Here is a 10,076-nt window from a genome sequence, read left to right as displayed (position 1 = left end):
GGGGGGGGGGGGGGGAGGGAGAGAGATTTGGAAGCAGTGTATGAAAAGTTTTCCAAAATGTTGAAGACCGAGTCTAATTTCGTTGGTCAGATGATGGATCATCTTAACCAGAAGATGGCAACAAAAGAGCAGGTTTGATCACTTCTTTAATTGTCGATTGTTTATGAAGTCTGTCTCATAAAAATCTTTGATTCTTTTGCTTGCTTGCTTGCAGGTCAACAAATTGGAAGCATCTGTGAATCATTTGAGGGCAGAACTCAGGGTAACAGATGCTAAACTAGATGCACTTATGCAATTAGTGTCTGTTAAACAAAGTTGAGAACAATGTTTTTGAATAAATTATTTAAATATGAGACAATCTATGTTTATATAGTAGAATTAATAATTAATTGTATGTTTTACTTAATCCCTTTTTCTATATTTTTTTGTAGAATTAATAATTTAAAATTAAAAATAAGTAAATAATATTATAATTTTGAATTTTATGAAATATATATAAAATCTCTTTATAATTATTCAGAAAACTTCGTATTTTTTATATACAAATTTTGTAATTTTTGATAATTATCTTTTTGCATTATTAATATTTTGAAAACAATATATTTCTTTTGTTGTAATCCAATTCTTCCTATTAAATATTAACTTTTACACATGTCAAAATTTGAGATTGATAACTTTAAACATATCAAAATCTTATTAATGACTAACTTTCAAAACCCAAATTTATATAATATATATATATATATATATATTTTATAAATCACTTCACGGCGTAAACCACTTCACGGCGCAACTAAGTCAAACCAAGAGACAGGAACTAGAGTTGTTTTTTTAACAATCTCCACTTTGATGGTTTTTAGTGTTTTTTTACTAAATGTGTTTTGTAAGAACTATCCTAAATAAGAATCCATTTTCTTGACTGATTTCCCCATAACATTTTTAGCCATTAGAATGTCATGGTTTTCTGGATAAGTTTTTTTTTCGTGCGCTGAATGTTATGAAGCAAATAATAGTCACTAGCATATTATCACCATAATTTTGTATATTTTAATTTAAGGCATGTTTTATTCGGTTGCGTACGTTATATTTACTAACTAATAGTCAACCTTTTTAAAATCAATTTAAAAACTAATAACAAGTGATCCTTTTGTAAAAATATACAAGTAATTGTTTGTCAACCAAAATAAAAAGGCAGTTTTTTTAATCTAATACTCCCTCCGCTTTTATTTACTTGTCATTCTAAAATTAAATTTTTATTTTATATTACTTATCGTTTAATATTTACGATGCAACTTTATCAATCACATTTCCAGTTTATCCCTCACTTTAGCTTATTAATTACTGAAAAAATGAAATAATGTATTAATGAAGAGTAAAAACAGAAAATTAAATTGTTCTTTTTGATATGTGTGAAATTACCTATAATTACTGGTAATACTAAATGGAGGGAGTACAAGATTTTTTCAATACATTTTTTAATGAAGATGGATGGATCATATAAGCTAAGACAATTTTTAATATGGTATGGACAATCTGAATGAAATAATTGTTATTTATCTTATACCTTTGGTCTAATCTTTTGATGAGTCAAATCTAGTACATTATTCCAAGTTTCAAAATGACTTTTCAAATTTAGATGCATCATAAAATTTTAGACGGTTTAGAAAAACTTGCATTAGCCTATTAGTGATAGCAACATAATTAAGTAAACGATTAGAAAATGATATATTTTAACTTGTGAACCGGTAACAATGTGTAATGACACTACAACCTCGTTTGTATGGATTAGCCTTTTTGCCCGGTCCACAATTATAATAGGAACGACCACGTCGTTTACAAATTTATATAACAAGATTTACAAATATTTTCTTATTATTTTTTAAAAAAACAAATAACAGCCCCCAAGATTTCTTAGAGGTTCTTTATAAAGGACATAAAGAATAATATATATAAATAAGAAAGTTTGTTAAATAGTCAAAGCCGTCTTAGCTCAGTGGTAGAGCGCGTGGCTTTTAAACACGTGGCCGTGGGTATGTTAATTTTTTGTTCACTTCTATATGATTTTTTTTTTGTTATAATTAATTACTTTCTGATTTAGTCAAGACTTAAGAGGATGAGGAAATAACAATCAGACCGAAATCCAAAGGACTCCCCATCCTCGAAATAAAGTAAATGTTAGAATTGTAGTGAAATGTAGTCTTCCTCAAACAAGAGATTCAAATGTAGAGTCTTCGTAATTTTGTGAAGTTTTGATATCTTTTGAGTTTTGTGTTTAGACTACCAAAAAAGTATTATATAAAACAAGCTGAGAATGTTTCTTGAATAGAAAGAAACAAAAAACAATAGTTCGCCCAAAGAAAAAGAAAAAAAAAACAATAGCTTGCTCCTATTAGTGATAGCAACATAATTATCTAAGTAAATGATTAGAAAAATGGTATATTTTAACTTGTAAACCGGTAACAATGTGTAATGACACTACAACCTCGTTTGTATGGATTAGACTTTTTCCCCGGTCCACACTTATAATAGGAACGACGTACCACGTCGTTTACATTACACGGTACGTACCATAGCTAATATATCTTGCGGCTCTACAATTCAAATCCTGCCATTGTTCTCTTCTCGTCCCCACCGTCGATGCAAATCTCTGAGTCGCAGCTCACTTTCTTAGCTCTCACCTGCACCGGAGCTGCAGCTACCGGGATGATCACAGCGATAATCAAGAGCTCTATGTAATTTATCATCGAGATCGAGTAAAGAAAATGATTATTAATTAAAATTGGTTTCAATTGGGTTATTTACTCCATAACTTATTCAATGTTTTCTAGAGTTTGCTTAATTTTTTGTTTGTAATTAAAAAGATTTGATCATATCTCAATCGTTCACTAAGAATAGCACTGAACTTTGTCGCTCACTGCTGGATTGATATAGCATGTAACTCGCATAATTAAGCGGGCCGGATAAGAATTATTTCATTTCTTACATATACAAAACTATGTTTCAACGTACAAGATTTTAGTATGTGAAGAAGTTTTGCATGATCATAATTAAAACATAAAAGAAAAAAAAAATCGCATCTAAGTATACAAAAGCTCTATTTAAAAATTCTCTTGAGCAAGAACAAATTACGAGACAGGGGAAACCCATTAAAAATGGTTACATATGCTTCAAACATACTAACAACAAAACCGGCAGATAAATATGAAACTCAACTGTAGAGGGAATACTCTCACAAATTTAATGACCAGGACAATTTAAAAACCCCTAAAACATAGAACTTATCATAATCACAAAAACCACCACCCCCGGACCAAACAAACCGGCCGAATTGTGAGCCAACGCTGGCCCTGGAGCCGGAGCATGAGTGTGTGAATCAGATGATGGTTCCAGTCCTGGAGAAGGCCCCGGCGAGGACAAACCCTGATGGACTGTAGACAGTGAAGGTGACGGAGACGGGGAGGGAGAGGTATGACGAGGAGAGTGGCTGTGATGGACGGTGGACATGACCTTGACGGCTAGTTTCTGGCCTTTGAGACAGTTCTGAGAGTTGCCACTGATGAAAAAGAAGGAACCTGAGTGGCTAAGTAGAAAGAGAGAGTCTCCGTCTGAGAGGGAAGTCAATGGATGAGTCGTGTTGCATGTGTTGTACTCTTGTTCACTCACCTCCAACACTGATTCTTTTCCCTTCGCGTACTTAAAATCTTTGTATAAATCAAAATTATTTTTCCATTAGTATATATTGACACATTGTCTATATGGAAGAGAAGAGGAGAAAGACTTACGAAGAGTGTCGTTGACTTGAAACCGGTTTCGGTGAGACCAAAGAGAATAATCCTCGGAAGGAGTAAGGACCCAACCATCCCTCCCACCAACATAGAACTTGTACCCATTTGACATCGTAAACCCCAAACCCATCAACATCACAATGATCAAGTAAAAATCAAAGTCGAACCTCCTGACCAAACCCATCTCTGATCCAAAACTCTTATCAACTCTCTCTCTTAATTAGAAGCTTATCTCACTATAATTGTTTGTGTTTATTTGCAACCTCAAGAAGAGAGGTGCTTATTTATGGTGAAAGTAAAGAAGATGTAGCCGTTAGGTCAAGCTTTTGGCAGTGTAGTGCATCAATTACCTAGAAAAATGCAAATTAATTTGACGCGTTTCATTTTTTTTCTCTCATCTCTTCTTTCTTTACACGTCTCGACATGCAATGGACTTAACGGCTATCTAACTTTAATTTTTCACGTTCTTTCTCACAAACAACCAATTTTTCACTCAGATCTTTATAATTCTTTAGCCATCTATATTAAAAAACTGAAATCCTTTATTATTTATGATATTTATTATTCAAACTTACGTTACATATTTGTTCTACTCTGTATATATAAAAAAAAGTAATATATAAACACCCAATAATACAATATTTATTAAGTTTTAGTGGGCTTTTTTCAAATAGATTTGAGTTTAATATTGTAAGAAAGGCTTTACACTTTTTTTTGCGTCTACTATTGAAGCCCAACTAGTAGTAGGATAATCATTTTAATCCTCTATTATTAGATTATAGTTGTGTGCATAAATATCCTTTCTCCTAATTAGAGAAATTGGTAATTTTTACACACTTTCTCTCCTCTCTACCTTTAAAGCTGAACTAGTTGGACAATATTAGAAGAATTTTACTTTCTATAATTGGTATTAAGAATCTTAACAGGGTCAAGGATCTAATTAATAAAATGTTCCTAAAGTGATCATAATTAATTTTTTCTACTAATGTTTTAATCTAGAGAAAAACGTAAATTTTGGTATTCTAGTCTTCTTTTTTATGTTTAGGGAAACAAGATGTTTCAAGGCGTAAAGAAAGAAGGACCTGAGAGAATATGAAACTTCAACTAACATCTTTTATCTATTAAAATTAAAAACATTGAACCTTCTTCGTCTTTTAACAGAAGCAAAAAAAAACTTAAATAAAGTAAAAAACTTAAAACAAATCAGAGAAAAAAAACAGAAAGAAAGAAAAAGGTTTCGACTTGTTCAACAAATGAGTTATTGAGAGAGAGAGAGAGAGTACGTTGATTGAGAAGCTTCAACGACCGCAGAAACAAATTTCTAATTTCAATTTGGAGTTTTTATTTTAAGTTTTATAATAATTAGTATTACAAAATCTCTCAAGGCTGTTGTTGTTTATCTGTAAACATCTTTGTATCTGCTTGTCTGATACAGCGCACCAATCTTATGCTGCCTTTTGTTTTGACTTCATCTCTCTTCTCTGTGCTTGCTTCTGTGACCTAAAAATGGGTTATTTTCTTCAGTGATGTGGGTTTTGGAGCGAGACTCGAATCAGTTCTGATCCAGTCGTATCTTTTGATATTGGGTGGTTAAGTCATAAAGAAAGGATTTTTTGAGTGATATGAAGAAGAAGCGGGAGGTTTTGGGATTAGGGTTCGAGTGTCAGGTTCTCTTCTGTTTATTGATTTGGTTGACGGCGATTTCTCAACAAGCGGATGGATTGAGACCCATTAGGGAGAAAACTCGATCATGGAGCGACGAGGTTTGTGTTTTCTTTTTTTTTCATTGATGATTGCTCAAAAAGTTTGTTCCTTTAGGTCATCCGGATGTTTCCCAGAAACAAAGTTTATAATTTAGTTAGCAAGTCTGACTAGTTTGTTGTCACATGTGTGTTCATTGACTTTGTTTCTGCTCATGATTTGCTGAATGATTGGTCCTAATTGATGAATCTTCTAAGTTTGAGATTATCTTCTTTGTTTTTTTTTCTAGCAAAATTGAGCTGATCAGAGTAAAATGATATTAGGACATTGACCATATTGAATGAAAATCATCTTTTGATTTGATTGAGTAAGCTGGAAATAATTATGTTATCTAATCTTAGCTTGATTTAGCCCATTAGTATCCAAGCTTTGTTCTGCTGGTGAATCTTTCGATAGTGTGGTGAGATGAGACCCATAATGGAGTTTAAGGGTAGAGGCTGGTTAAGTGTTGCAGACGTAGAATCATTGGTAGTGGGGAATCTAGGATGACATTTGCAGTTTTGGGTTTGTATTGCTAGTGAATTTTAGCAGACTGTGCAAAGTGAACAAGATATTAGTACTTCAGAGTACACGAGGTAATGTTTGGGTAATGGTTTTATTTGTGAGGTTTTCATGAACTTGCAGTGGCTCTTTGGTAGAAAACAAGAAGCTGAAGTAGGACCGTTTTCTGCGTGGAATATAACAGGAACATATAGAGGTCTGTTGCATGTCCTTCATTTTCTACTTCTTGCCACTTCAGGATTGTCTACCGTGTTGTGGGTATATGTCTATTGCTTTATGTTTTAGAGTCCTTATGGAATGTGTAAAGGTCTATTGTGGGTATTTTTCAGGAACTTGGAAGTTTCTGAATTCCGTAAATAGCTCTTCAAAGCTGCAAGACTTTCAAAAAGAAAATGGTAATTCTGTGGTTGAGTTAGTGGCAGTTCCAACAAAGATAACTGGTGTGCATTATGTTCAGGTGAACAGTTCAGCTTCTAAAGCCTGTAATTTGCGATCTCCCGTGATCTTGTGGCATGCAATATTTGAGGTTCTAACAAAGTTAATGCAACAGGGTGTTGTTGTTTTCCATGACGTATTTGACAATGAACAAAATGTGGGTGGTGCCCAAATAAATCTCGAAGGTGTATATATATGGCCCTTTAGACAACTCCGCCTTGTGGCTAATAGCGGCAAGGAGAGTGACTCAGGGCTAGAAGACAATAATCTTCTCTCAAATCCCTACCATCTGGTAATTCATAAAACTCTAGTTCGACCCAGTTAGGCAATGATAGTGCTTTTCTTGTGATGGCTGGTTTGATGTGTTAAAATGTTCCAAGAGCTTACTAGTGTCGACTTTCTGCTGTTGGACAGCTAGGAATTTTCTCTTCTCAAGTGTTTCAAGAATCTCCAAGAGACAGATTACTGAGACGCAAAATTTGTAAGCAGTATCCTACTTTTTTCCTGTGTGGTTTACTTTTCCGCGACTCTGATCTTCAATTCTCTTGTACTTCAGCTCCAGTAAATGAAATGGAGAAGCACTGTAATATCGAAATAGCAGCTCAAGTATCCCGTGTGGCTTCTAGTGAAAATAGTATGCATTCTTTCTAACTATAGACATCGAGTTGATTCTGGCGTATTCTTTGTCTCCTTAGTCACATTTAGTCTTATGTTGAGGAGCTTTTCCATAATTTGGTAGATGGAGACAAAAATTATTATCACATGGAAGGATTGATGGAAAGTCCTGGGGTAGGCGATGACGGAGATTGTTTCTCGCCTTTGTTACTGAATGCAACTTCTGTAAACGTCGAAGTCTACTATAACAAGGCTGTGAACTATACACTGATGGTTACTTTTGTATCCTTTACTTAAATAGTCGTCCACCCTTTCATAAGATAATGCTGAGAGCTTGTGCAATTTTAGCGTGTTCCTTAACTNCCCCCCCTTCTGGTTTACTTTTCAGCGACTCTGAGCTTCAATTCTCTTGTACTTCAGCTCCAGTAAATAAAATGGAGAAGCACTGTAATATCGAAATAGCAGCTCAAGTATCTCGCGTGGCTTCTAGTGAAAATAGTATGCATTCTAACTTTAAACATCGACTTGATCCTGGCGTATTCTTTGTCTCCTTAGTCATATTTAGTCTTATGTCGAGGGGTTTTTCCATAATTTGGTAGATGGAGACAAAAATTATTATCACATGGAAGGATTGATGGAAAGTCCTGGGGTAGGCGATGACGGAGATTGTTTCTCGGCTTTGTTACTGAATGCAACTTCTGTAAACGTCGAAGTCTACTATAACAAAGCTGTGAACTATACACTGATGGTTACTTTTGTATCCTTTACTTAAATAGTCGTTTACCCTTTCATAAGATAATGCTGAGAGCTTGTGCAATTTTAGCGTGTTCCTTAACTTTCTATTGCATTTAGGTCTCTTTCCTCCAGGTTCTTTTGTTAATCCGACAAATGGAGCACGGTAACACACAATCTGTAAGATACTTATGTAAACCAGATCGTCTGACATTGTTATTCTTGTACAGAATGAATTAAAAAAACTAACTTCCGGAAGTTCTTGTGTATTCAAGGGTGCTGCCAAGGTATCTATTGTGATGATTGGGCAACAAGCGATCATGGATGCTTATTTGTGCCTTTTACATCTCACGGCGGGTATATTAGTCGGTATGTATATCTTTATAACTGTACTCATGCGTTGAAGGATGCCATGTTTTTAAAAGCTAATATATGACTTCATTTTTCATGTAACATGTTTGGCGTTTAATGCAGTGATATTTTTTTAATGCTTTTGATAGCTTTTTTTTTACTGTGTATTTCCCCTGCATTTTGATAATATTCTTTGTTGCTAATGCATCTGTTTGATAAATTACGCATACATTGTGTTGGAATTTCTATTACTGTATGACTGGCTCGTATGCTAGTTGACATTGTGATATATGTTTTTCTCATGCAGAATCTCTGTTTAATGCATTTGCAACCGCTGCGTTCTTCAAATTCGTAGTCTTTTCGATTTTTGAGATGAGATATCTTCTGGCGATATGGAAAGCAACCCGTCCTTCCAACAGCGGTGAGGGTTGGGAAACAATGAGGCGAGAACTGTCCTTTCTGTACAGCCGTTTCTGTGAGTACTTCCTTATTTGGTCTTTGTTATCAATTCAAGCTCCAAACTCTTGTCTTCCTGCACTTTTATGATATGAGTCATATGACTGCTTGATTCTCTTCTCCTCTTTCTTTCAAACATCTAACACAGAAAAATATAATCTCCTGATAAGAAAATTGCATTTTAGGAAACTCTATTCTAACTTTGGTAGGGAAAAAATGGTACTACTTGTCTCCTCAAAATTTCCTAATTATACCTGCTTGGTTACACTCACTTGCTAATGTAAGTTAACTTGAATCTAATGACTATTATCTGCATTGAATCTTGTGTGCTAAACTTTCTCACCATTTATGTGACTTTTGTTTTCATTTAGCTGAATCTTTGACGCAATTCAGATGTTAACGCTAATGTTTCATTATTATAACAGATGGGATCCTTCTTGGAGGCATTTTGATAATGTACCAGTTCCACAACTACATGCAGCCGATTCTCCTTCTCATGTACTCGTTTTGGATACCACAGATAGTTGCCAATGTCATCCGGGATTCAAGAAAGCCTCTGCATCCTTATTACATCTTGGGTATGACAGCTACACGGTTAGCTATACCGTTATATGTTTTTGGATGCCCACACAACTTCATGCGTGTAGATCCCAACAAGTTCTGGTGCGTATGCTTGTGCATATTCATGGGGTTGCAAGCTGTCGTTCTTCTTCTTCAGCATTATTTTGGTTCACGTTGCTTTGTTCCCCGTCAGGTTAGTTTGTTCTTTTTCCATGTAAACTACATATGGAACGTTCATTATATAGGTTCACACTACGGTTTCTAATTAACTTGGATATTTTAGGTCTCTTTCCTATTTGTTAAGTTGTTTCTGCCTACAGCTAATCTCTTTCGTTATCGTTTACGCCTACACTCAGATGCTACCAGAGAAATACAACTACCATCGAAGGTTTAATCGGGACGTAAGTCGCAACACTGATTGTGTTATCTGCATGACCGCTATTGATCTCAGACAGCATACCAATGATTGCATGGTACAGCAGTTTCTTTTGGCTTCTAATGACTACATCTTTTCCCCTAACAGACATAATCATTCGCGTGTTTGTTCTGAGAACAGGTAACTCCATGTGAACATTTCTTCCACTCGGGCTGCTTACAGAGATGGATGGATATAAAAATGGAGTGCCCAACTTGTCGGCGTTCTCTTCCTCCAGCATAGAGGATGTTTTCGGTTTGTTAGGATGTACCTGCTTCACTCAGTTTATTGCGGGTAACAACTCAAACTGAACTTCCTAACCGGAGTTTTTTTTTTTATCTTTTTCAATTCTTAGTACTGGTTTCTTTGCTTATTAGGTATATAGATTGTGTTTTGGTTCTGTCTGAAGGAAACTTATTGTTAACAAACCTGAATGTGATTTTATGAATGAGAACTCGGAATGA

General features: G+C 34.8%; 2 protein-coding genes across 3 annotated transcripts in view; one reads left to right on the top strand and one right to left on the bottom strand.

Moving 5' to 3' along the window:
* On the bottom strand, window positions 3,079-4,083 carry LOC104722069 (early nodulin-like protein 2). The gene is made up of 2 exons (XM_010440171.2): window positions 3,783-4,083; window positions 3,079-3,701 (listed from the first exon to the last, which is right to left on the bottom strand). The coding sequence occupies exons 1-2, from the start codon at window positions 3,967-3,969 to the stop codon at window positions 3,265-3,267; spliced, it is 624 nt and encodes a 207-aa protein (XP_010438473.1). The 5' UTR covers window positions 3,970-4,083; the 3' UTR covers window positions 3,079-3,264.
* The window catches only part of LOC104722067 (transmembrane E3 ubiquitin-protein ligase 1), a 6,466-nt gene continuing 1,343 nt past the window's right edge, over window positions 4,954-10,076 (top strand). Inside the window, exons 1-13 of one of the 2 annotated variants that reach the window (XM_010440168.2) lie at window positions 4,954-5,548; window positions 6,171-6,243; window positions 6,377-6,504; window positions 6,598-6,774; window positions 6,897-6,963; window positions 7,518-7,595; window positions 7,697-7,854; window positions 7,950-8,009; window positions 8,105-8,198; window positions 8,488-8,655; window positions 9,062-9,390; window positions 9,554-9,670; window positions 9,754-9,906. In XM_010440168.2, coding sequence (XP_010438470.1) covers window positions 5,408-5,548; window positions 6,171-6,243; window positions 6,377-6,504; window positions 6,598-6,774; window positions 6,897-6,963; window positions 7,518-7,595; window positions 7,697-7,854; window positions 7,950-8,009; window positions 8,105-8,198; window positions 8,488-8,655; window positions 9,062-9,390; window positions 9,554-9,670; window positions 9,754-9,855 — 1,692 coding nt within the window. In that variant the 5' untranslated portion in view covers window positions 4,954-5,407 and the 3' untranslated portion in view covers window positions 9,856-9,906. Of the gene's footprint in view, window positions 5,549-6,170; window positions 6,244-6,376; window positions 6,505-6,597; window positions 6,775-6,896; window positions 6,964-7,038; window positions 7,117-7,221; window positions 7,380-7,517; window positions 7,596-7,696; window positions 7,855-7,949; window positions 8,010-8,104; window positions 8,199-8,487; window positions 8,656-9,061; window positions 9,391-9,553; window positions 9,671-9,753; window positions 9,907-10,076 lie in introns of both variants that reach the window. The other variant, XM_010440169.2, reaches the window with a different exon arrangement.

The sequence above is a fragment of the Camelina sativa genome, chromosome 11 (genome assembly GCF_000633955.1).
Source record: "Camelina sativa cultivar DH55 chromosome 11, Cs, whole genome shotgun sequence".
In the NCBI taxonomy this organism is placed as follows: domain Eukaryota; kingdom Viridiplantae; phylum Streptophyta; class Magnoliopsida; order Brassicales; family Brassicaceae; genus Camelina; species Camelina sativa.
The sequence above is the reverse complement of the archived record's forward strand: the minus strand, read 5'-3'. Positions and strand labels throughout refer to the sequence as shown.

Excerpts from the sequence above, each read along its gene's own strand:
- LOC104722069 (XM_010440171.2), bottom strand. The coding sequence starts at position 3,969 with ATGGGTTTGGTCAGGAGGTTCGACTTTGATTTTTACTTGATCATTGTG. Across the intron at positions 3,702-3,782 it reads TCAAGTCAACGACACTCTTC|ATTTTAAGTACGCGAAGGGA; the intron begins GTAAGTCTTTCT and ends ATTTATACAAAG.